At 39.4% G+C, this 26,321-nt stretch overlaps 2 protein-coding genes across 3 annotated transcripts; both read left to right on the top strand.

Annotated features, from left to right (window-relative positions):
* Positions 1-1,939: 1,939 nt before the first annotated feature.
* gabrr3a (gamma-aminobutyric acid type A receptor subunit rho3a) lies at positions 1,940-13,538 on the top strand. Its single transcript, XM_047606245.1, has 9 exons — positions 1,940-2,394; positions 2,931-3,043; positions 9,142-9,209; positions 9,286-9,509; positions 10,097-10,179; positions 10,825-10,962; positions 11,611-11,763; positions 12,575-12,768; positions 12,908-13,538. The coding sequence occupies exons 1-9, from the start codon at positions 2,252-2,254 to the stop codon at positions 13,208-13,210; spliced, it is 1,419 nt and encodes a 472-aa protein (XP_047462201.1). The 5' UTR covers positions 1,940-2,251; the 3' UTR covers positions 13,211-13,538.
* A 1,506-nt stretch (positions 13,539-15,044) lies between these two features.
* On the top strand, positions 15,045-26,016 carry LOC125020724 (adhesion G-protein coupled receptor G2). 2 transcript variants are annotated; one of them, XM_047606184.1, is made up of 30 exons: positions 15,045-15,422; positions 16,145-16,212; positions 16,563-16,637; positions 16,775-16,845; positions 16,956-17,494; positions 17,718-17,754; positions 17,827-17,864; positions 17,940-18,070; positions 18,151-18,214; positions 18,403-18,464; positions 19,055-19,108; positions 19,199-19,266; positions 19,359-19,402; positions 19,514-19,553; positions 19,955-19,989; positions 20,076-20,203; positions 20,302-20,422; positions 20,547-20,848; positions 20,927-21,128; positions 21,590-21,746; positions 21,924-22,088; positions 22,254-22,376; positions 22,611-22,656; positions 22,738-22,841; positions 22,946-23,070; positions 23,222-23,593; positions 23,724-24,007; positions 24,965-25,066; positions 25,227-25,376; positions 25,567-26,016. In XM_047606184.1, exons 1-30 carry the CDS (start codon positions 15,337-15,339, stop codon positions 25,668-25,670), a joined length of 3,897 nt encoding a protein of 1,298 aa, XP_047462140.1. In that variant the 5' UTR covers positions 15,045-15,336; the 3' UTR covers positions 25,671-26,016. The 2 variants fall into 2 exon arrangements, with proteins under 2 accessions (XP_047462140.1, XP_047462139.1); XM_047606183.1 differs by having other exon boundaries at positions 16,542-16,637.
* The last annotated feature ends 305 nt before the right edge of the window (positions 26,017-26,321 follow it).

The following is a 26,321-nucleotide window of genomic DNA, read 5'->3' as shown; positions in this document are numbered from 1 at the left end:
TGTGAAGAACTGTTTATGGGTGATTCCACTTTACATCCTTCCCAACACTAATGAAACACTGACTAATCCAGGCAGGTAAAAGTTTAACTAACGCACATGTGAATGCTCCACCACACTGCAGCTTCACTGAAATAGCTCACTCTCACACTCACAGCACACTGTATATTTACAACAATGGTACATGGCCATTTACTGACTGAACACTCATTATCACTTGTGCTCAGAGTGATAGAAAACATAGCATAACATAATGTGTCATGTAGCATGAATGAAATAAGACAAAAAGAAAGGTGGTCAGTTTATTCCACAGTAATGTGACAAAAGCATTCTGGAAAAAAGACAGATATGCAGTATATACCATAGTGGGTCATTGGGCTGTGTCTGTTCTTACCATACTTTGAAATATGACGACCTCTAGAGGGCACATAAGGAGTGTCATTCCCACAAGTGAAAGGCTGTACGGCAGCTGTGGGTTCTCACATGCACAAATGAACTGAGGTCCACGTGCTTGATTCTTTAAGATGGCATTGCTCATGTCTGGCCTCATTCAACTTTAATCCCAGATTAAAGGGAGCCTGCCACTAGAGCCGCACTGTCCATGTTTTGATTATTTCAATGATTCCACAAAAGTTTCTTCATCTGTGTTCTGGGTGTAGATTTCTTCCTTGATTAGATACAGTATCATTATTTCTTTCTCTCAAATGTTTTAAATTTGATTTCAAATGACTTTTTTTTTTTTTTTTATCTTAATCATGTAAAAGGATAATTTTCTGTGTATTCTACCCAGGTGGATATTAAAAGGCCATCAGCATATTAAATATCAGCCATGCACCTTGCAAATGGTTTTTATATACAAGTTACATTTTCACAGGGATTCATGGGTATTATTTTACTGATTCAGAATAAGTAATGCACTATAAACAAAGACAGGCTAGGTGACTGAGGAAAAACAAATGTTGAAATGATGAGAGACTAAAAAGTTGTAGCATATGGCCTGAAAGAAAAGAAAAGAAAAAAAAAGAAAAGAAAAGAAAAGAAAAGAAAAGAAAAGAAAAGAAAAGAAAAGAAAAGAAAAGAAAAGAAAAGAAAAGAAAAGAAAAGAAAAGAAAAGAAAAGAAAAGAAATATGAACTAGACCAGAATTTGTTTGTCAAATGCTCTCTGGTTAGTTGTTTCTCATCATTGTTCAGTGTCCAGTCACAAAAAAAAAGGAAGCTAGATGCTTCCCTTGTTTGGACAGACCTATTTCACAGCAGATATTTTGATACAGTAGGAAAAGCACAGCTGTGTTAATAATGGCTTAATTCCATTAAGTGTCCCAGTAAGCCGTGACTGTGAAACAGCATGCACCAAAAAGAGCCACACCCTTAGGTGGAATGCAGCTGTCATTAATGCATGTGATGATGACTATTGGGACAAGACAACATGGGTACTGAAACAAACCTATTGTATCACAGTGGTGTTTTTTTCTCTCTCTCTGTTTTTTTTTTTTTTGTTTCTGTCTCCGTCTGCGTTTCTGTTATGTCGTCTATCTGGCTTCATTTCAGTCAGTTCAAAGTCAGTTCAGGAATTATATGGTCTGCCTCGAGAGCTAAACGTTCAGGAGCCATAAACGCAACGTTGCCCCGACATATGCTTGCATCTGTCTCCTCTCCATTTGATCATTTGCGTCCTCCCACCGACACAGAGGGCAACTGGGGGGAAAATCGTGCATTGTATGAAAGTAGGCTACAGGCTTTTTATTTTCATCTGGTCAGAATGATGATGAAACTGCTGGTTGTATTATCCCCCCGTCCCCGCCCTCTGCTGCCTACAGTTTGTAGGTTACTGAAAGATTTCACCAACCACAGAAAAGAAGATTAGAGAGGAATTAATGCTATTCCTTTGTCATTATAGGAATAAATTGATATTTGGTTTTAAATCAGAGGGTGGGGACAGTGAGTTGGAGCAACATGTTGTGTCAGGATACGTAAGCAGAGGGATGGCACAGTGACAAACTCAGCCAAGGGGATGCAACTGGAGTTAAGCACTGGATCTCTCAGCTGATATTCACCATGTTACAGGCAATGAGAGAGCAAGATAACGCTGAAGCAGTCGCGTGTGTGCGTGGCGGGACAGAATTATGAGTGTATCTGGGACATGGACATGCCAGTAGTAGAGGACGGGGACAGCTGTGGCATTCCCTGGGTGAGACACTGAGGCAGCGGGAGGGACGTTTGGGTTCCTCTCATCTTTCCAGCTCCAGCTTAACCATGAGAGTGGCCCTCCTGGCCTTAAGACTGATGTGCTTGGCCTGGTTGTGGCCTGTCACTCAGCTCAACAGCAGCCAGTTCCCGAACAAGAGGAGGCAGAAGGAGGTGTACGTTGGAGAGAACACAAAACAAAAGCATGGAGGGTGAGCCAAGTCATATTTATTGCATGTTTGCTTGATTTGATACCACCACAGTTAAAGCTGACAGTTTGACACCTCACATCTAGATTTTTGGATGCTACTCTGCACATTATGGAGCTTTCACAAATATGGTTGTATGATGCATAATTAATCCCAATGTTTTGCATTAATGGCATGTTGGACCAACGTAAGAGCAGGCCTTGGATGGGACCATAGGATGTGCTAAATGAAAAAAATGGTTGTGTACTTCATCAAACAACAATTTTGTATGTTTTTACGACTATAGATAAAACTCAGTCGAAACACAAATCCAGTACATCACAATGCAAGTGTGTTATCTTGGTGTCAATATGCTAAAAGCAAAATTTTCTTTGGGGTCAAGGCCTTGGGTTTTAATCAGAGCGTTAAAGTCCAATTAACTGTCACTAACTCCAACGACCAGATGTCATTTGCGTTCCAAGTGTGTGCGTCAGAGAAAAAAAAGTCAGAAAAAGGGATTTTACACAGGATGTGTTTTTTTTTTTTTTCGTGTTTTCCAGGCGAGTGGATCTTAAGATTAAAAAGCTCGACAGCACCAAGTCTCTGCTAATTAAATCGGAGCAACTGCTTCGTATTGAAGACCATGACTTTGCTATGCGTCCCGGCTTTGGAGGTGAGACACACACCTCACCAATCCATCTGTTTAATTTGACTGCTTTTAACATTCTAATTATTTGTTCGGTTATTAATAAAAGACCACATGCTTTCCTGGTAACTCAGTCGGGTTAATGTGGGTTACCGTGTTGTCTTTGGTATTATGCCTCCAAAAAAAAACCCTTGGTGACCTAGATTGTCTGCTGCATGAGACAATGACTGCAGACTGTAGTTAGGATGGAATAATCTGAACTGTGTTCCTAATTCTGTGCATCTAAGCACAGGTCTGGATTTTGTTTTTAATTTATTTTTGCAATTATATCAAACAACCACCCCTGACAATCATAAGAATAATTTAATATTATCAATATTATTTTTTAACAACCTTTTCTTGCACTTGAGGTCCTTCATTATCATTTTTCTACTTAAACAATAAATCAGCCTGTTGTAGGTTCAATCTCAGTGATCACAATGGATGTTTTCTCAGTAGTTGGATATCATTTTATTGAAGGTATATTATTATTGGTTATTGTAACAGAATCTCCCAAAATATTAGTTTTAAGATCACAACCAATGTAAATATGAGAATGTTGTTGTGTGGCCAGTTTACATGACTGTAACATGCTTCCACCTTTATGTAAATGGCCTTGCTTTTATATCGCACTTTTCTACCTATTGGTACTCAAAGTACTTTTTACACCCTTCGGTTCAGGGAGAACCCGCTCTCCCTACTGAGCCACAGCTGCCCCTGTGTCTGCTTTTGCTAACAATTGTATATCTTATAAAATTAGTTAAGGCTATAAACAGTTAGAGAATGTGATATGACGAACGTGAAGAGAACGGGATATAGGGAGGAGACTTCACCATTTCTACTTTCTTTTTTTTTCAAATGCGGTAGTGTTTATTGCATTCAAAACCTTGTTAGTCAATATGTTTATTGTTTTTCCTCAAATTTCAAATTTTGATTATCTTTTCATTTTTAACAAACAAATCAAACAAGAAGATGCCTTGCAACAAAAAAACACAATCAAGGCCTACTTTGCACAGACAAGACACAAAAACCTAATTTTACGTGGACCAATAGTGAGCACAAGATCCCTATCAGTCTTCGTATGAGTCCAGTAGTGTTCCCAGGAGGTGATCCCATCTGGTTCATGTTCATGTTCTTTCTATATACACTGTATTGCCAAAAGTATTTTCTCACCTGCCTTTACATGCATATGAAGCTGCATCCCATTCCTACATCCAAAGGGTTTAATATGATGTCACATCATCCTTCGCAGCTATAACAGCTTCAACTCTTCTGGGAAGACTTTCAACTAGGTTTAGTGTGGGAATTTTGGGCCATTCTTCCAGAAGCACATTTGTGAGGTCAGACACTGATGTTGGACGAGAAGGCCTCATTTCCAGTCTTCACTCTAATTAAAATAATCCAGTGGTGGTGTGCTTTACCACCGCATCAGACGCTTTGAATTGCACTTGGTGATTTTTGGCTTGGATGTATCTGCTTGGCCATAGAAACCTATTCCATGAAGCTCTCTACGCACTGTTCTTACTTTGGAGGTCTGTAGCGACTGACTGCAGAAAGTTGGCGACCTCTGTACACTATGCACCTCAGCATCCACTGACCCAGCTCTGTCATTTGACATCGCCTGTCACTTTGTGGCTGAGTTTCTGTCATTCCCAAACTTTACCAAATGCTTTGGTATAATACCTTTAACAGATGACTGTGGGATATTTAGTAGTGAGGAAATGTATTACCGTTGCACAGGTCATTGAAATCTTTGTGAAATCTTTCTAACTTCAGTATGGGATGGTGAGATTTTAAAGTAAATTTACTTTATTTTTATTTTTATTTTATCACCCAAAGACAAGTCTGGTAGGGAGCAGTCTATTTCATTTTCCCTCTGTTCCCAATATATAGCAGTTTTGTGTAGTTCAAATAACAGGCAGTATAGCCACAGGTCTCATAGTCCTAATCCACCTTTTTCTTTGGGGGCACATCATTTAATCTCGACTTTCTTCCCTCTCAATTAAAACCTTCTGATTATATTTTTGTGTCTTTTAAAAATAGTAGGTGATATTATGATAATATTTTTTATAATGTTAATCTTTCACCAGAGTGTGAGATTCAACCTCTTCCATTTTTCTAAGCTTGTCTGGATCCTTTGTGACACCAGATTAAAGTTCAGTGAAGCAATCTCTTCTAATTCTCAGATAAGTCTGATTCCTAGCTGCTTCATAACTTAAGTGATCCAGTGAAATTTGAAATTTTCCACCATTTGTGAGTGGATTTATACCAATTTATAGTATGACCTGAAGATTTTGAATATAGCTGGATGGATCTGAACGTATAAAATCTATACAAGGAACTAATGGGGGAAACATGACATATTTTTTTTAGCAACTTAGTAACATTGTTGACTGAGTTCTAAATAATGTTAGAAAAAAGGACAACTTCTCTACTCATGTTGTTCAAGCAACAGCTCGAACAACTGGGCCAAACACCGCTTGTCGTGTGAAGACAAACTATTGACAATAGGCATCTTCTGCTTTGCACAAGCAGAATATATTCAGTGGCCTCATACACACTCTTGAAAGAATTATATGCACTTCGGTTTTGCAACAAAAAGCATCAAAAAGTGATTAGAAAAAAACACTAAAATGATCCCAAACCAGCCTAAAAAATACTTTACCCAATTCTGACAAAAACAATTCTAACCACCCAACTGGCCATGACACTACTTGACGTGGCAACATTGGGAGGAGTGAAAAAAATCATATAGACGAGAAAAACGAAAGTAAAGCTAACTGAAACACAAAATAAACGGGATTCATTATCAACTATTCATTGGTTTCCTTGTTATGAAGATTCTTCAACCTGTGCATTTTCAACAACATATTTGAACTATCTTTGTAGGTACTGAGAGATATCTGAAATTGCTTCAGAAATTTAACACTGTGTAAAAAAAAAAAAAAAAAAATGGACACTTCTTCCAGGACCCTGGTAACACAGTATAATCCCTCCCACTTCACTACTCTATTGTGATCTGACACTGATGAGTGTCAGCCTTCATTAGGTAATAGCACAGAGAGAACTGGATGTTTATAGTGCACTTCATATGTTAACCTGATTCTGAAACTGGATGATGACATAATATCCATTTCACTTCAATGCGTAATGAGTATATGTTTATGAAGCAGTTTTAAGACAGTCAAGCAGACACCTCGGATCAGGATCTGCAGATTTATTTTATGCTAAAACAGATCAGAAGATCATACAGTGACAAAAAAGCAGCAGGCTCTCTCCAGTAAAAAGTAGCTAGTGCTGTGTTGATTAAAAAGTTTTTCTATTTTTGTAAACATTTTAAACAACGGAGTTGTTGTAACAACCATGCATCACAACAACGTTGCAGTACATGCACAACAGCAGCTGCATAGGATACACATCACATGTGGCCCAAAATTAAAATGTGGAATAACTAAAGTCCTAATGTGACTCATTGTATGACCTGGTCTGTCTAGCCTCAGGATAACATCCGCTGCAACTGTTCCAGGAAGATTGTGGCCCGACCTAGGCCCCTTTTTGTTTTACTCACTCAATGCTTCACTCTCTTTATCTCCATCCATCTCAGCTTGGGCATCCACCACAGCCGCTATACCTGAATCCTCTTGAATTTTTCCAAAATTGCATGGCATTTCAATTGTTGGTCTAGTGAGCATTGGAGAGGATAGAGGACTTACAATATTCACATCTACAGAATCCATCAGAGGAACACAGCTGGCTAAACGTGTGATCAGCCTATGATTCAGCCACAGGGACTAAGGAAAGTCTCCAACAGCATTGCTCCTCACTTCACTTGGTTAATAGTCACTTTTTAAGACTCAGAATCTTGCTCCACCTGAAGTGGCAGCAAATTAGCTAACAGAAGCAATGTTCTGCCCACTGACAGTACTTCTAATATGGAAGATGTGGCACCTTGGATCGTAGCACATTATGCTGCAGAGATTGGGGTTCTACCTGTCAGCAAGTTCTTTGACAAGCCGTGTCTGTGCTTTGCTCATTGTTGGCTTGACGCTGTTGACTAGACATCACATCAGCCTGAGCCACTTGAGAGCTCCCTTGAGGTCATCCCTCATCCTTTTGACATAGCTGTCATAGTGTGTGACGTCATTGTCAAGCTTCACATTGTGGAACAAAACCAATGGCAGTCTAGGAATATGTCCATACATGAGCCATTTGGCAACATCTGTGGCCACCAGTGCTTGGTCAGAAGCTGTAGGGCCCTGACTATCTTCTCTAAGGTTCTATACAACCTTTGGGTGTGACCATGCCTATAGGAAATAGGCTCTCAAAATTTGCACCCTGATCCAGATGGATCCTACGAGCAAAGCCATAGACACATCCTATAGTTGGCATGCAACTTGTGGAATGGTCTGTTACAACCAACACACCTCCCTTCTGCAGAGCTGAATTGGAAACAGACCGACTCCATAGGAGTTGTAGTCTCGATATTATTAAGTGAGGGGAGCGCTCTCAGGCTCTGGGATTTTACTGACAACACAGAGTTTGCAGCATTAAACACATTCTCAGACACTGTTCTCCATATTGACCCAGAAGAACCTCTGCCTGACAGATATTATGCTCTGACCCTGATGACCATGCACTGTTGTGTACACCCTGTAGGATATAGCTGACCAAGGTGGAAGGTGTCACACACTGTTACATTTGTTTTCTAGTCAGCAAAGATTTTTAGTTTCCCCCACAGTTTCAGAATTTGCTTTGAAAGACAACCCAGCTCTTTCCTTTATAGATGCAATAAACTAAGTAGATGACCTGGACAACGTTGTGTCCTTCTGCTGTTCTTTGCTCTAGCTCTAGCACAGAATGCACAGAGTGGTTTCTCCAGGGGGCATTAGTCCTTCCAAATCCATCCAGCCAAGATATTACAAGTCATGTCAACTATCAGTCAAGTATCCTGGTTACTGCTGGTCATTTCTTTCACAACACAGGAATACCAAGAAAAAACAACAATGGTGTAGCTCATATGTTCAAGGTGTCTCTGACTAATTAAAGCCCCATTCACAACAGCACATACACAGAAACTATACACATATAAAATTTAGCCCAAAATTAAAATGACTGACATAAATGATAAGGTTGAAATATTGACTACCATCTAGTTTTGAGAATGTTCATATACATAACCCATGCAGGCTGCTACATTTAAGCTTCAGCTGAATCTCTTTGTTACATGGCTTCCTCATTCATTTTGCATTTCTGTTAGAGGCAGCATAGGCTTACTGTATGTAGAAGTTTGTTATAGAAGTTTGTTTTCTTGCACTAACCCAATCTGAACAGTTTCCATTTACTAGTATTTTTATTTTATTTTATTTTTTTTTTCAGGTTACGTGAACTAAGATTGTTTGAGCAGTGATTTGTCTTGGAGCAAGCTGGGACAGGCTTCGGACTGTTAATGTAACAGGAGGTTAAACAATATAAATTAATTATCAAAGTCTGATTACTAGGATGCGTAACACCAGGTGTTTTTTATCCATGCAGGTTGTTTTAGTGAGTCTGTTATTACCATAGGCCAGATAAGATTTGAACAGATTTGCTGGTTTTGCCAGCAAACTAAATCTACTGTATGTTGCCTCATGAGGAGAGGTAGTCAAATTTTGACAGCAGCTTTGGGAAGTTATATTCCAAAATAGTCTTACAGTCTCCAGTCAAGTATTTCATAATGTGGTTTCATTACTAATTGATCCATAAAGTCAAGATGACAAAAATATGTAACGCCTTCAGATATTTTTCAGCATCTTATTTGTGCTTGTTGAGTGAGCAGCAAACTGGGGAGATGAGCATTAACGCTTCATCCATATTAAATCAGTTGTGTACATATAACCCTATCACATTTATTAAAAGATTTCATGAATGTCTCACTCATGTGTCATGCTTGAGAACCAGCATAATGTCAGAGTCAGCACTTTCATGTTGCCTTTCGTCGTTCGTAAATTGGGACTTATGTCGTGTTATATATTATATATTATAGTTAAGTGGTGGGAATTACACATACATAAGCCTGTGGATGATGTACAAAGTCTGACCTTTTGCAGGGTCAGCCATTCCCGTGGGCATTGATGTCCAGGTGGAGAGCATTGACAGTATATCTGAAGTAAACATGGTAAGTATAGCTCATCTTATAGATACAAACTGTCTTTTTTTTCTCGCTTGGAGAGCAGTATTTCTTTTCTTTGTAGGACTTCACCATGACTCTCTACCTGAGGCATTACTGGCAGGATGATCGCCTGGCATTTCCCTCCAGCAACAACAAGAGTCGAACTTTCGACGCTCGTCTTGTTAAGAAGATTTGGGTTCCAGATGTGTTCTTTGTCCATTCTAAGCGTTCTTTTATCCATGATACAACCATGGAGAACATCATGCTGAGGGTTTACCCTGATGGCAACATCCTCTACAGTGTCCGGTAAAAAAAAGATGATCATGTTCAATAAATAATTATCAGTCAGAACATAGAATTTGCATTTGAATGTTTTGTTAAGTCATTTAAACCCCTAGTTTAGTATTGAATTGTTGCTTTTGTTTTGTTTTCCCACCTGAAAAACCTCCTCAAATCTGGAAGGACAAAATAAGCAACCTATGGCTCAATAAAGAAGAGGCACTGTGAAAGAATGAGATTCAGAAAAACTCCAGTGTGTATTATGCAGCTGTTTAAAAGGACAAGGGCTGCACTTTATCCTTATATGGACATTTAAAATGTAATTTAGCCCTACTGGGCTGTAAGCTTTCAGTCCAGTATGGTGTCACACCTAATGCTTTGCTGTGTCAAACACAGAAGCAGTGACTGAATGAACAAATTGGTTCTTGTTGCCAATCACATATTAACTGCTCAAATGCAGTCCAGTAGTTTTGTTTTCCAACCTTTCTGACGTCCTGAACTCCAGCAAATTAACTCACATGAAGTCACACATATATTTTTGCAAACATAGCTGTGGGCACTTAATAAATGCTTTATTGCTGTAGTAATTTTTCTAACTGAGAGCTATGTTTTAGGATCACTGTGACCGCTCTTTGCTCCATGGACTTCAGCAGTTTCCCCCTGGACACACAGAACTGCTCTCTGGAGCTGGAGAGCTGTGAGTATTAGACTAGAGCTGGCTCATGACTGCTTGTAAATGCCAGATCGGATAAAATAGTGTTAATTCCTGCATTAAATGTGCTTGCCCATGTGTTATTTTTTTCTTCTTATTTTGGTAGTAAACATGTTACACAACCTGTGATACACTGCTTTATAATTTAAAGATAAAGGCTGCTTTTAGCTTTTAAATTACTGAGTACCATCGACCATGCTGTTGAAAGTCACACCTGGACATCTATTAGCAAATCACAGCTGGGGTAAAAACATGCATTGAGCATCTCAGAGTGCATCACCTGGTTTGATACACACACAGTAATCATCAGCATCTGCTTTTTATATTACCAAAAATTATATTTTTTATATTTAAAGTAAATATATACAAGAGATACAGAGTTTTTTATTTATTTATTTATTTATTTTTTTTTTGTATTTCTGGCCTTTCACTGTCATCTCTCTATCTGTCTGTCTCAAATGATTATGTAGATAAAACATGGATATGTTATCAGAGGAGAGCCAGGTCCTTTTTCTGCAAACGTTCTCTCCTCCCCTCTGAGAAAAAAATGTCCATGACTCTTCTAAGAGAGGCCACATGTGAAGGTGTCCACCTCCCCCACATTCTCCCCTCTTCTCCCCTCTCTTGAAGATGCGTACAATGAGAACGACCTAATGCTCTACTGGAAAAATGGAAACGATTCATTGAGGACAGATGAGATCGTGCTCTCTCAGTTTTTTGTCGAACAGTTCCAGCCTTCCTTTGGGCTTGCCTTCTACAGCAGCACTGGTATGTGAGCGTTGAGGCTTGGGATCTTCTGAGTGGTATCCATTTTGGAAACAACCAGAGAACTAAACCTCTACTGTTTATTTGAATAAAAGTTTAAGATGTTTATACCTACACCTACTTAGCTCCTTCATGTTCATATGTTACGACCTATGGCAGTTACAGATTCATGGTGTCTTAAACAAATAAGAAGAAAATCGCACTAAAAAAAAAAAAATAAAAAAAATAAAAATTCAAAGGTGCTGTAGGTCTAATTATCCTGAGCTTTTTCATTATATTTTTCATTTATATAATATCGCCTCTGAAAGATTACATATTTTGTTAATATAAGCATTTCAGCGTTGTATGACCGTTAAGCCCACTTTTTGAAATGCTGCCTGCTTCTACTGCCACATTCTCAGTGTGAAACGTAAGCTAGAAATGAAGCCTGAGAGATTCTCTTCTCAGTGTGAACTAATCTTGTGGGGACCTATCCGCGCCAAGAGGACATTATATAACAGATCTGACCCAGAAAAGAATTACTCTCTCGTCCGAGCTCTAGGTTCTTCTGTAGGTTCACCTTGTTTTTCTCAGATTCACAACTCATACAGTCCTATGCAGATGAGTTTTTTCTCCTGTTTCCCATACTCCACTCTTTTCTCTGTCTTACAGGTTGGTATAATCGACTTTACATAAACTTCATTCTAAGGAGGCATATCTTCTTCTTCATGCTTCAAACATACTTTCCCACCATGCTGATGGTGATGCTGTCCTGGGTGTCTTTCTGGATAGACAGGAGGGCTGTCCCTGCCCGTGTCTCTCTGGGTACTGCAACAATGTTATGCCTGTTTTGCAGAGATATTTCTGTTTTATTTTATTTACTGACCTACTTACTTGTTAAGTTTTCAATGGAAAAACTTATACCATTCACATATCCATATTCTAAATATTTAGAAGCAGCTGTTTAGTTTAGCTCAACATTAAGACGTAAGTAATAGAGTTGTACGGATTGAGCACTTTTGCAGAGTACGAGTATTATACGAGTAATACGAGTCAATTATCTGTGAAAATCCCCGTTGGTTATCTGACTGTGTCTGCGTTCTATGATAGGCGCCACGCCGGGCAACCTCACCTACACACATACACATGTGTTGCTGTGTCCTGCTCTGCTCACTCTGACAAACAACAGCTCTCTGTCTCTCAGGTTCGCGGTCTTTTCCGTTAACGTTTAGAGTTTCTTCCGCTTCGGGTTTGCTTTCACTCCGGTTTTTACTTACTTATCAACCAATGGAGGTCTGGTAAACGTGGGTTCGTTCGGAGAATAATGAAATATTTTAGCATTATTGTCGAGTTAAAAAAAGTAAAATCAATCAGTTCTCATGGAAGACGTATATCTGTTACTCAATAGACTGATTATATAGGCTGATTTTTTTAACAAGAAAATTACTACTCATTTGTGTGTATTTCTTTTCCCATAATGAAACCCAATTAGTTTTGAAGAACTAAGGTTGGCTACAGCATGCTAATCTTCTCTAATTGCTGCAAGGTGAACAATGGATTTCAATCAAGTGAACCATGATATGTGAATCAATGCTGGAAATGCTCATGTTGTTGTTCTGGTGGTTTCTGTTTCCAGGCATCACCACAGTTCTAACAATGTCCACCATCATCACTGGAGTCTCAGCCTCTATGCCTCAGGTGTCTTACGTCAAAGCAGTGGACATCTACTTGTGGGCAAGCTTCCTGTTCGTCTTTCTGTCAGTCATTGAGTATGCTGCAGTCAACTACTTCACCACGGTGGAGGAGATGAAGAAGCTCAAGCAGACAAAAGTTATTCATATTCCTTTTTCTATGACCTTTAATATCTTCTTTCATGTGACTGATCCACAGACCCACAGAAATCACTATGCTGCCACCTGCCAGTCCTCAAGTTCTCACATCCTCTGCTCTCCTCCCTCTGTCACTGCAGATTCCCAGCTCCTTCAATGCCACGCAGGCTATGGCCTTTGATGGGTGTTTCCATGACAATGACATTGACCTGACGTCTTTCCCAGAGGTGGCCAGCACCCCAAACACTGAGAGGAACACCCAGTCCCGAAACTCCACTGTGTCTGGACCCACAGAAGGCACCAGGCTACGGCGCAGGCACCCTCTAAAACAAAACCTCAGCTTCATAATGAGCAACAGCTACATGATCGACTCGTACTCCAGAGTCATATTTCCCCTGGCTTACCTGCTCTTCAACATAATTTACTGGAGTATGTATGCATAGGATATGAATGCCAGCAGAATAAACAGTGTACTTTTCTCATCTGTTTTCACCATCAAACTGGCTCATAACTTGGTGATGTAAATAAATGTAAATACTCTGTTCTGTTATGGGATATGACTTCCTATTTGTGGAGTGTCTGTTGCTGAGCACAGACATCTTTCAGCATTTGTAATGTGGAGAAAGTTGCAGCGAAGGGTTGTTATTTTCATGAATTTTAAAGAGTGTTTTAGGCATGCCTGTTTTATAAGAGAAAGTATTTATTCATATAGAACACAAAAAGATTTAAATACAGTACATGTCTTAAAAAATAAAAGAAGAAGAACCGTCACATTTTCTCACAAGGCTTGACTTTATTTTACTCTTTATTTTAAATCTTTTGAAGCCCTGTAAGTAATCAAGTGTTTAAATTGAGTGTTATAGTTCATGGTTATGCATTGGCATGCGTTTGCGTAACTACATACAGGGTGTTAGGGTTAGGGTTAGGATTAGAGTTAGAATTATGGGAATTTAACCAAAGACAGGGACTATGGAGACCCGTTTGCATGCTGCCATCCAACAACTATTCCTCCATAATAACACGTGAATATGTTTGTCAGATCACCAGGCAAACTGTATTAATACAGAAAACAGTCTAGTGTTACAGACAGCCGATAATAATAGCAAGTGGGTCCAAGAGATAATACACCTATCACCAGACACGATGATGATAAGTCACGATGACAACAGCAGTCATGAATATAAAACAAAAGTCTGCAGTGAGGTATGGCAGGTTAGTCAGCAGATTATTGTTAGGCCAGCACCAAAAGCAGAGAGCAAGCAAAGTTCAAAGACCAAAAGGCAGATAGTCACAAAACGGGCAGGACCAAACAAAGCTTCAGTTAAACATACAAAGATGATCTGGCACAATGTGAGCCAGAGTGAGAGAGAGTTGGCTCAAGGGCCGATGTGTAATGTGAACAGGTGAGGTGGTGGGGGAGCCTGGACACAGACTAAAAACGTTGGTGACATCTGCTGGATTCAAGGGATAATACAAGGAAGACAACACGTCCTAGGGCTAAACTGTGACATAGGAATGTATGCAGGCCCCTATAAGATAGATAGATATACAACAGATATACAATCAATAATGTTTAGTAATCTGCCCATCGTTTAATTTTTGCCATAAATGGAAGCAACATGTGACAAAATATCACGTACTGCAAAGGACAAGTGGAGGGCATTTAAGACTTAGCTTCCTGCCAAACAGAAGGATACTCCATTAAAGGACCCTAAGATAAACTCTTCGAATTTACTTAATTTATTTGGTGCAAGGTATTGGTATTGTGACACTATTTACTGTTACAGTATTATTGATTCTCCATGGTTTATTATTGGTATATTATTTATCTGCAATTACTTTTTGAGTTGCTAAATTGAAAAGGATCTCCTCCAGCTTTTCTTTCATTAATGTAGAACCACTGAGCTCCTAGTAGAGGGCTGTAGTTCCTGTTGTTTTCCTTTCATGCTACAAATCTACCTTATTTTCTTAGTGACTGTATTTAATAAGGTGTTTGATAAAGGGATTAAATACAAGTTTTAGAACAGGAATGAATCAAATATGTAACAGTGTGTGGCAGACAAGCTTCCTCTCCTCCTCTTGTGAAAAACAAGTAAGGTCTGAATGCCAGGGCTTTTTGAGCTCTGCATTGTTAACCTGGAAACACTTGTTTCAGTCATGTCAGTCACAGAAAACACTCACAGGTTTAGGACACACCCTGAGACGCACCTTAACTGCCAAACAAAAAAAGAAAAAAGGGAAACACAAATCTCTTCACTTCCAAAGAACTAGACAGAACAGAGTAGTGTAATTTGTATGCTGATTGAGCTCAGTGAGCTTTTAGTCATGGTGTAAAATAAAACAGTTTCTTCTACAGCAGGTGGATGAGATGAGTGAACTGAAATGAATGTGTGACATCAGCCTATTTAGTTTGACGTTAGTTTTAGGGCGTGCCACGTGTGTCAGCAATTGATCCTGCATCAAAGTCACAGAGAACTTACACAGTCAACAGCGCAAGCGGAGTTTCTGTAGGAGCTTTACTAGCAAAGCGTGTGATTTAGCGTTGTTTGTATTTTGCCCATGGGAAATTATGCTACATGAAAATGAAGTCATGGCAGCTGTTGGAATTTGTTCAGGTGGATTTTCATCCCGGCAAATGTTTGGTCCCTCTCTCAGGTAAAATTGTGGTGACGGCGGTGGTGGTGAAATGACAATCCAGATGTGATTTTGGGATCCGAATTCTTTAGCAGAAAAACAATCAGAAAACTGAAACAAGATTTTTTCATGTTTTTCCACTTTTTCCTTCCTCACTTTTTGATTGAAAATATTCCAATAGTCCATGAATGTGTGCTGTACATGACATTGTGTTAAACTTTTTTCAATTTGTAGAATCCGTTCATTGGCTGTTGCTTATGTATGTACTGTGCTGCTAAATTAAATGTATGAGTTTCTTGTCTTCTTCAACAACACTTTTTTGTAATTCACCTCATGACTTCAAAATTTCTGAAAAGCTTTGGTCCAAGCAATCATTGACCAGATGGAACCTCTGTGTCATGTGCTCTGTAGAGTATGACTATTTGCAATTTCCCCAGAGCTGAGATAAAGCTAATGTTTTGTTCATATTGTACTCCTATAATCCTGAATGCTTTCAAGTGTTGGGTTTGGCATGTTTCCTCTGTTAAGGACAGATAAGACTGATGAATGTTCAGAAGTAAAGATAACAGCTTCAGATATAATTACAGGCTTTGAGCAGCATGGGCGTAATGGGAAGAGGTTTTTTTTATGTGTGACTCATTCAGACTCTTCTGTAGAATGCAACAAATGTCAATAGAACAAAACTTTAACTCCTTACTCATTGAACATATTAAAAAATGACTAGTGTGTATGTTGTGTTACAGAGTGAGGAAGCCAGTCACCTGGGGTAGACACTGGCTGCAGATCTACCTACTTGTCGTCCTCCTGGCAGGTAAAGTCTGACATAGGCTATGACATATAAGAATTGAAGAAAGGTTTATGGTACATAATGGAACACAGGCAGCTGTCAACAGGTTACCCTACCTGGAATGACAACTCTACATTGCTATTTATAGACTACAATGTCTGGCATGCACACACTCACGCACAGAATGAATGTGTTGAACTCCTTCCTATTTTGTTCCTTCTTTTCTACTCTAACCTGTTAATCTAGTCTGATTGTTGCCTGTGTTGTATAGAGGAAGGTGAAAAATGTAGGTTGAAGAGGAAAAAACTGTTTTAGGCAACTTACTTTGACACCTTTTTTCTATATGTCTGAAGATTATTCTGTCCATCAATCAGGTCAAGCTTCCTCCGATCAGAACACTACTGTTTTTTCGCCTCTTCCGACTCTTTCAACATCTACACAGACTTTAGGTAAATGAAACCCAGGATTATGTCATTCATTTGTCTCATCTGTGTTACAAGCTGCTCACATGACTGTCACTGCACAGCTGAGCCTTTGTTTCACTAATTATGACCATTTTAAAAAGAACATTTTCTTCTTCTGGCAGCAAGTTACTTTGTTGAAATCTCTGTGGATGTCACCGGACAGAAGAAGAATGAATCTGAAATTATAGCTTGGGTATGTAGGAGGACAGGTTATAGAAACTTAAATAGCCTACTATATGGGTGAGAGTTACATAAGATGAGTACATTTAATGAGAATGCTATTTTTTTTTTTTTTTTTTTCAGCTTAACCAGGTGTTGCAAGACAACCTGGGGAACTGTGTGTCTGCACAGCCCGAAACAACTGCAGTACCCTCCTCTCCACACACTACAACTGCTACTTCAAACGAGACAACACAAGCGATAGCAGCCACAACAACACAGCAAACTTATAACACAACAGCTGCCATCACAACACCCCAAAACTTCAGCACGACTGTAGCTACCACTTCTACAACATTAGAAGGCAACAGCACAGCCACGGCCACAACTACAACAACATTAGATGGCAACAGCACAACCACAGCCACAACTACAACAACATTAGAAGGCAACAGCACAACCACAGCCACAACTACAACAACATCAGATGGCAACGGTACAACCACAGCAACAACAAATCCCATTATCACAGCAACTACGGCTCAGAACGACAGCACGGCATCCTCTACAACCAACACCAGTGTGACCACATCTGACGGTAGAGAGAAGAATACACCACCAAGGAACCCCAATGCAAACAGATCCAGGCAACGGATAGCTCGACAAATTAGTTCAACACAAAGGTACCTCTGAAAGTCCACACAGCTCTTAAACCTAACATACTCACTTTTATCTTTTCTTTAATAGCAGTGTTTAATAGCAAGTGGCAGACACCTGATGATGGCCATCTCAATACAAAGATTAGCCTGAGCCACACAAAACCATTCAAATGTTGATTGTCTACATGAGTGGCTGTACACCAGTCAGTTTTGTTATTCATTAATGTTGCATACATTTACTTTTCAGTCTCTCCATGAACAACAACACAACTGGTCTACTTCAGGTAAGTCAAAACTTAAATGCATCTGTTACATTCTGTAAATACAGGCATCCTGATTAATTTGTGTTTCAACAGAAAATAGAAGTGTCATGTGGAACAAAGACGGAAATAACGTAAGCAAAATAATGTTTTTCAAATGAGTGATACTGTATTATCGGTTTATCGTTAACACTGATACTGATCCTCAGAAACACCACGTGCCATATGACACTGTGGCTGGCTCAGACAGTTTCTTCATGCTGTATCCTCCGTACGCTCTGGGAGGCCAATAAGAATTTTACAGACATGTGTGTGGTGGGAAAGAGGGCGGACAGAGTGGGTGAGTGACGCAGACTCTGAAATATATATTTACTTTCATAACGATATGTTCCCATAATGCAGTCTGTCTTCTGTAAGCAGGTCAGCTTCAAAAGGAGGCCAGCAGCAACCCAGGTGTTTATTCTGGTCCAGCCGGTGCATCATGGTAAGATTCAGAACATCTTTATTAAATTACACAGTGCAATTACGCAGTGACATTCTGCCATATGCTGGATGTTTTGTTTTTTGATTTTTTTAAAAAAAATGTAATTCTGTGTGCCATGGCAATGTAATTCTATGACTTTGTTGGGGGTGACATCTTAATTAATATCTTAATTAATATCAACGTTTCAGCATTGACCAGTCCGGGGCTGCATATGCAGTTTTACAAAGTAATTCAACTAGCTGTGTCACAGGTGAGCTCTGAACTTTCAGTTCATTAGACTTGCATAGAGTGAAGAATGTATTCAACTCTGTTGATAGTTGTATTTGATTCACCAGCTGGTGAAAGCAGAAAAAAAAGAAACACACCATTTTGACTCAGTCAAATCCATAAATTATATATAAAGATGGACAACATGTCCATATTTGGACCCAGAGTCTGTGCAGTACAGTCAGAGTGGAACCACAGGGAGCCACGCCATCAATGACCCGCTCATACTTCTTTCACACTCAACTGCGCTTTAATACTATTAATTAAGTTAACTATTGTATTTATTATTACCAGTTGGCAACTAACATTAACTCCACTAACTCCACTTGGTGGTGAAGCTTATGACCTATACTACAGCCAGCCACTAGGGGAGCTCTACTCGCTTTGGTTTCAATTTTGTGGAGCTGCTCCCTTGTCCAGATTTTTAAACTGCATTCAAACTTAAAGAGACTGTTCATCAGCTGATCACATCAGAGGTGTAGATTGATGGTTATACATATTAATTTCTCCTCATTACTGTATGGAACTTGAAATTGTCTTGATTCTGTCTACACTGATGTTTTCATGTTTCAGACTTTGTTACAGACCTCAGCAACTGCAGCTGCTCTGCTTACTGCAACAGGTCTGGTGAGTATTTTATCACCTAACAAAACCAGAACAATTATAATTTAATAAGTAGTTCTAATGTATCTAATATTTTTGTTTTTGTGTTTTCAGAGGCGTACTACACTTTCAATATTTCCATTCAAGAGCCCTTGATGAACTCGTCATATGTCGCTTCTCTGGTAACTTCCCATTTCCACACGGAACATGTACACAGGCTTGTCTTTGTTCATTCTGGAAGCCTCAAACAATGATGTCTAAAATATATTCACAGATCTCTAAGCTGCAGCAACTACCATCTTGTTCTGCGAGTACAGAGTAAGTCCAAATGTTGTGAAGTAAAAATCAAATTTAAGGACAAAAAACATTTGTTAAAACATTTTAACCCAATTAACAAGAAATCACAATTTTTGCATTGTTGCTTTGCAGTGTTTCATGTGAACTAGCCGTCATTGCAGCTAAATACAAGGTAATCAGTCTCCAAAGAAGGATCATGTCACCTACAGTAAACAATTCGGTTTTCTGCTGATACTGTTTTCATTTTTAATAAGGGGAAAATCAAATGTAATCCTTTCAGCTATTTTATCTAAAAATAACATGAACTGCAGAAACATAAAGAATCGAAATATCTCATAACAAAATGTGAGTAAAGCTCAGTATACTTTTAGCACAAGGATATGATTGGATGAATGCACTGTCTTTGTGTCTTTGTACTCCAGGAAAGATATTTGGAATAACTTATTGTTCACAAAGTGCAACATTACAGAGACATTTGTTTTCATCATCCAATACACACAATCGTATACAATATACATTGTTTTAATGTAATTACTTGAATTACCATTGACCAAAATGAAAATTTCTTCAAAGGATGTCAAGGTGATCTGTGGAAGTGCAGCAACAAAGTGAGTTTAAATACGTTCTCAGTATATTTGTCAAGAATACAATATGTACACTTGGATGCTAATACAAATCTTTTCACTTCTTCCAGTTCCAGTAGTTGCAGTGCGATTTTAGTGTTTTCCCAAAAGATTCCGATCTGCTTAGTGGCGACAGCCTTGATGGATACTTTTCAGCCTGAGAATCACATCACTTTTAATGGACAGGTGATCCGAGCAGGTGTGTATATTATCCACAGAAAAAAGTTCATGAAGTATCATTTCATGCAGCTGTGTCCTTTAAAACTATTTTTGTGTCTTGTCTTATATATCACACAGCAATTTGTGGAAATTCAGCAGTAAACTCCAATCCACTGCAGTCCCAGCTCACATGGGTTGAAATTAACCTGAAGCCTGCTGAATTTTGTCCTGCCATGCAAGAGTCTAACATCCTCCCTTGGTGTGTATGATCGCCCTAATACAACAGCAACAGGGCTGCTGCTGCTTCAAAATGTCAAACCTGATATAACATTTCTACATTTACTTTCAGCTAGGATCTTTATATAAACTTTTGTTCTTTGTAGTCAAAATGGAACGTCCGTGGTTGTTGAACTGGAGGAGCAGTGTGTTCCCCCAGTGTTTTCCACAATCAGGCCAAATGTGACCACCATGCAGCCAAACAGCACCACCACACCTGCAAATGCAACTCTAAATGTAACTTCACAACCAGTGAACACAACTGCACAGCAGAACACAACAGGAGACCTGACTACCAGCACTACTGCTGGAAACACCACAGTGACAACAACACTCAGCACAAACACAACCATTACAGAACAATCTGTATCTGTGACAACATCAGAAAGTCCGACGACCACTGAATCAGGTGTGTTGTCCCTCAAGCACCACTTCTGATGCAACCTTTGCCCAGTCATAGCGTCACTTAAACCTGTGTTTCCTGCAGATGAAAGCCAAGCCAACGCACTGCTTGAGCTGACAAGAGACGTGTCCACACTGAACTCCAGTCAGGTGAATCAGCTGGTGTCTCAGCTGGAGAGCCTTTTGTCAGGCCCGACTGTCAGCCTGGCGCTGGGAAACATCTCAGTCAACATCGTAAGCAACCTGCTGGGTGCTCCTCCTGAGGTGCTGTCGGAATCCTCCAACAGGTTAAGTTTAATGTTTATGGAATTCATTTTATATTTATATTATCGCATTGAAGAGAGAGGCAGAAAGGTAGTTTTGTGCTCACAAACAACACACAAATAAAGCAAAATGTACGTGTCAAGAGTCTGCATTTTCACATGAGCAAAAAAAGAAAACAACTCTGTGAATGAAATCGATAGAACATGGATATATAGACAATGGATAGTGGGCACAACAGAGCAGATCATCATGAGTTCGTGCCTGGAAAAATGAAAGTGAAGTATGCATCTAAATATGAAAAAACAACCAATACAAGTCTATAAATCAATATAATTATTCAGTTTATTTCTCCCTTCTTCATGCTGCGTTGCTGCAAATGCTCTACACCTATTGTTTCCTGGTACAACTAAAAAGGCTCAGTAAATACTAGAGTTCTTCTTATTTTTCACATAATAAATTGCTTGTCTTTTTTGCTTTTCATCAGGATTATAAGGATTGTTGACACAGTAGGATTAAAGCTTGTCATTGGAGATGAGGCAGAGACAATTTTGTCCCCGGCTGTGGCTCTCTCTGTGAAACCAGCAGATGGCACTAACTTTCAGGAAACCATCTTCTCCATCTCAGACCCCAGTAATGTTCAGGTAAGACATTGATATATATAAATATACACTACAGCCCGGATTAATATTATTATTGGACACCCAACATTGTTGGTAGCACACATTAAAATAAACAACTATGAATGAATGAGTATAAACATGTATAAACAAGAGTATAAACAAGCGTTTCTCTCTGTCCATGTCCCATGTGTGCTGCAGGTCCGCAGGGATCCAAGACTGAGAAGGAATGTGAAAACAGACTCCTCCACCCCTCAGGGCTCCATCAGGCTTCCCCCCACTCTCACTCAGAACCTAACCGCAGAGGAACAACAGCTGGTCTCCAGAGTTCAGTTCAATTTCTACCAGAAGAGCACAGTATTCCAGGTCTTTACTTTCCTCATTATTAACAGGAGAAACACAACCCTTAGTTTTATAATTCAAGCCTGTGTCTGTGAAGGTTTTCACTCACCACAACATGGTATACATGGAAATACAGTTCCACAATGTAACACCACACATTTCTCGGGTGTTGTCTAAATGACCACGCAGGACCAATCCCTGGGAGAGCGCAGACTTAACAGTGGGATCCTTGGAGCAAGTGTGGCCAACCTGTCAATCAGGGGACTGCAAGACGATGTTGTAATCAACCTGAGAAATACAGAGCCTATTCCAGTAAGTTTCCTAGTTTCTATTTCCCTAAAGATATAGACTTTTCATTCTGGCAAAACACTCATTTGATGTCCTGTTACATGAGCTCCCAGGCATTTGAAGAAACTATTCAAATAGCTCATGTGCAGGACAAACAAAACTTATCTCAAAGTGTGCCTGCTCGTGTGCTGCTGCAGTTTCAATATACTCTTAGATTTCATGACTTATATAAATACTTGTCCTTTACCCACCCCACAGGCTAATTTTGTGGCAACATGTGTTTTCTGGGACTTCACATTCAATAGTAAGTTTTCCAACAACCAAGAATTCTGTGAACACGAACAACCAAATATACGATTTTATGGCTCATGTTTTGCGTTTTCAGACGGATCAGGTGGCTGGAATTCAAACGGCTGTTTTGTCCAAAATAGCACAGACGACGAGACGATCTGTGCCTGCAACCATTTAACCAGTTTTGCTGTCCTCTTGGTATGAATATAAACATTTGTCACATTTTTTTCATTCATCTTTATTTTTGATTCTAATAATTATAATAATAACACTACTCTAATCTATTCCTTTTTTTTTTACAGAACCTCTCCAGACAGCCGGTGACCAGCCGTCTCCAGGCAACTATCCTTACCTTCATCACATATATTGGCTGTGGCATCTCTGCCATCTTCCTGTCTGTTACACTCCTCACCTACCTGGCGTTTGGGTAAGTACTAAAAGCCACTAGATTACATATTACTGAGTGTTGTATGAACCTTTGTCCGCCACTATAACTTTTTAAGACACTAGGACCTGAAACACCTTGGTTTGATTAAAAATACATTTATATTTTGTCTGATTCCCTATGGAACCTGTAGGAAGTTGCGTAAGGACATACCCTCTAAAATCCTGATCCATCTGTGCCTGGCTCTGTTGCTGCTCAACCTGGTCTTCCTGGTGGACGCGTGGCTGGCGCTCTATCCAGAAGCTGTGGGCCTTTGCATTTCCACGGCCTGGTTCCTTCACTACTTCTTGCTGGTCTCTTTCACTTGGATGGGACTGGAGGCCGTCCACATGTACCTGGCGCTTGTGAAAGTCTTTAACAGCTACATATCACGCTACATGCTGAAGTTCTCGCTGGTCGGCTGGGGCGTCCCAATGATCGTGGTCATTATTGTCATTGCAATTGACAAAAATAACTACGGCCTTGTGTCCTATGGGAGATTTGATGATGGCACTAGTGATGATTTGTGAGTCTTTTTTCATATGAATTATTTCAACATGGACATTATGATAAAAAAAAAGATTTGAAACACTTACATACATAAAGTACAAGACACATGCTATTTAATTATCTTGCATCTTTGTTCTTTTCCACAGCTGTTGGCTGAAAAACGACATTGCCTTCTATGTGGCAGTGGTGGCCTACTTCTGTGCCATTTTCCTTTTCAACTTCATCATGTTCATTGTAGTACTGGTCCAGCTGCACCGCATCAAAAAGCAGAATCCTCAGAGTTCTCAGCACCGAACCACAATGCAAGATGTGCGCAGCGTGGTTGGGATTACCATTCTCCTGGGCCTCACTTGGGGTTTTGCCTTTTTCGCCTGGGGACCTCTTAACCTGCCATTCATGTACCTGTTTGCCATCTTTAACTCGTTGCAAGGTGAGAGGACTTATATGGCCACATTGTGCATCAAGTAAAACGTGAGTAAAGGTATAATTGACTGTGATGGCGGTTTAAACCAGCCTATTTTCGGGGTTAACGTTGTACTGTTTGTGTTATTTTGTTAATTTATGTCTGTTTAAAGGTATGTGTTTTTGTATAGTAATAATATGCAGTTAACCTAGGTGTGTTTATTGTGTGTTTTGGCCAGCAAAACAAGAAAATATGAAGATATTGCTAATGCTAATTGCTAATATTCAGGCAATTTCCTATTTTATGTTAAAACACTTGAAACATAATGTGTGTGTGTTGTTTTTATTAAGTTGTGGGGGGCACAGTTTTAACACTATGGAGCACTTGGGCTCACCTTTTTAAAGGTTTAACCCATAGACTGTATCTACAAAGCCTATAGACTGTATGTATTTTTATACTCTCTGTAGTTAAGCTGTTAAGACTAGATTTGAGAGTAAAGCTTATGGTTAGGGTCAGTGTTTGGGTAAGGGGATACAAAATGCAAACATGAATTTGTGTGCATGTGTTATTTAGTTTTAAATGGTCTTACTTATATATAGCGCGTTCCGACCTTTTGGTACTCAAAGCACTTGTCAGTCACAGTGGCACATCCACCCATTCGCTCATTCAAGCACACACACACACACACACACACACACACACACACACACACACACACACACACACACACACACACACACACAGACACACACAGGGAGCAAGTGTCAGCAAGGGTTTAGTGTTGTGCTCAAGGACACTTTTGCATGCTCTATCTTCTGAGGTAAACTATAATTGATGTTTTCAGTAGACGTTATGTGTAGTAATTTCAGAATTGCTTTCATTCAAAATATCGTAGTTTTGGTAACTACAGTAGCATCTCTGTTTTTTCACAGACTTTCAGGTGATTTTATACTTTATCCAGTAACACCTGTTTCCTTTTTGTAGGTTTCTTCATCTTTGTGTTCCACTGTGCAGTAAAGGAAAACGTGAGGAGGCAGTGGAGGACCTACCTGTGCTGTGGCAGGATGAGACTGGCGGAGAACTCAGGTTAGAGATCAACTAGCTGTTCTTCCTTGTTGTACTGTGAACGCTTACAAAACATGTATTTCTGGTTGGTTTAAATGTTTTCCTTCAAAAATTCATGTGGATGCACGCTTGTGGGCATTAATTACATGAGGGTTAGTGCTTAAGTGCTTTTGTTTCACAGAATGGAGTCGTACTGCAACTCAGAAGACTGTGAAGAAGGGTTCGCTTACCAAACTCACATCTCTCCATTCCAACTCCTCCCGTGGTAACAACTCATCCAGCTCGTCTTCATTCCTTGTCAGTGAGTCTTCGAATCAAATGAATGGCATTGGTAAGAGTCAACTTCTTGCTGCTTGGCTGTGAGGTGATTGAGTCACAAGACTCAAGGACATACTCAGTTTACCTATTATGTTTAATGAAATCCCCAGTTCTTGGAATACATTTATTTTTAGTTGATGTGAAAAAAGTGTTCCCTATAAATGTCATTTACTGGAGACAATGACAGTAGCACTGTGTTACAGGCAGTCCATTTGACGACACAACAATCACAGCTGACGAAGATCCTAGTATGGATGTGGTCCTCAACGAGATCAACAGACAGTACAGAAACCCACAGGTATCCTGATCCAGAAAAGGACCTAAGGATCTTATTTTGAAATACTTGTATATGATGTAAAAGAACAGAGTAATTTATGTACCATCCGTCTACCAACACATATATTTGCTAATAACATGTAGTAAGGAATAAAAAGCCTACATTAAAATTGATTTAAAATCTGAATGACCTTTATTCTTTGTATAGAGATATGTATATAATGTCTTTTATTGCAAATATTGTAACTTTAATGTTAAAAAATGCAACTTTTGCTTTCAAGCTAAAAGATATTCTTAAGTCGTCTAAAAGCCCATGTATGTATGCTGTACATAAATCTGTATTTTTTAAAAGTTAATAAACTTCACTTTACTATAAACGCTTTTCGTTATATTTCCATATCATATACAATGAAGGAAATTGTGTATAAACGACTGATTAGGTTTCAAATGCAGATAAAATGTGCAAATGTAGACGGCAATGATATCATACCTTCTTAGACTGATCGGTGTGGTACACCAGCTGCACTGCAGCAGAGAAAAAAAACATCTGCAGCGGGTCTTCAAGACAAGTGGATTAAAGGCTCCCCACTTCCATCTAGATCTGAACAAGATCTAGTTGAGCCGTCTCCTCTGACGAGCCACAAAGATCTGTAGGGACCCCACTCACCAAAGACACTCCCTG

Source organism: Mugil cephalus, chromosome 15 (assembly GCF_022458985.1).
Source record: "Mugil cephalus isolate CIBA_MC_2020 chromosome 15, CIBA_Mcephalus_1.1, whole genome shotgun sequence".
NCBI lineage: Eukaryota > Metazoa > Chordata > Actinopteri > Mugiliformes > Mugilidae > Mugil > Mugil cephalus.
This window is presented reverse-complemented; position numbering and strand designations above follow the sequence as displayed.

Coding starts and splice junctions, on each gene's coding strand:
- gabrr3a (XM_047606245.1), top strand. CDS start 2,252: ATGAGAGTGGCCCTCCTGGCCTTAAGACTGATGTGCTTGGCCTGGTTG. Junction 9,210..9,285: donor GTATATCTGAAGTAAACATG/GTAAGTATAGCT, acceptor TTTTCTTTGTAG/GACTTCACCATGACTCTCTA. Junction 9,510..10,096: donor AACATCCTCTACAGTGTCCG/GTAAAAAAAAGA, acceptor GCTATGTTTTAG/GATCACTGTGACCGCTCTTT.
- LOC125020724 (XM_047606183.1), top strand. CDS start 15,337: ATGCTACATGAAAATGAAGTCATGGCAGCTGTTGGAATTTGTTCAGGT. Junction 17,495..17,717: donor CAAATTAGTTCAACACAAAG/GTACCTCTGAAA, acceptor TTTACTTTTCAG/TCTCTCCATGAACAACAACA. Junction 19,554..19,954: donor TCATTGCAGCTAAATACAAG/GTAATCAGTCTC, acceptor ATTTCTTCAAAG/GATGTCAAGGTGATCTGTGG.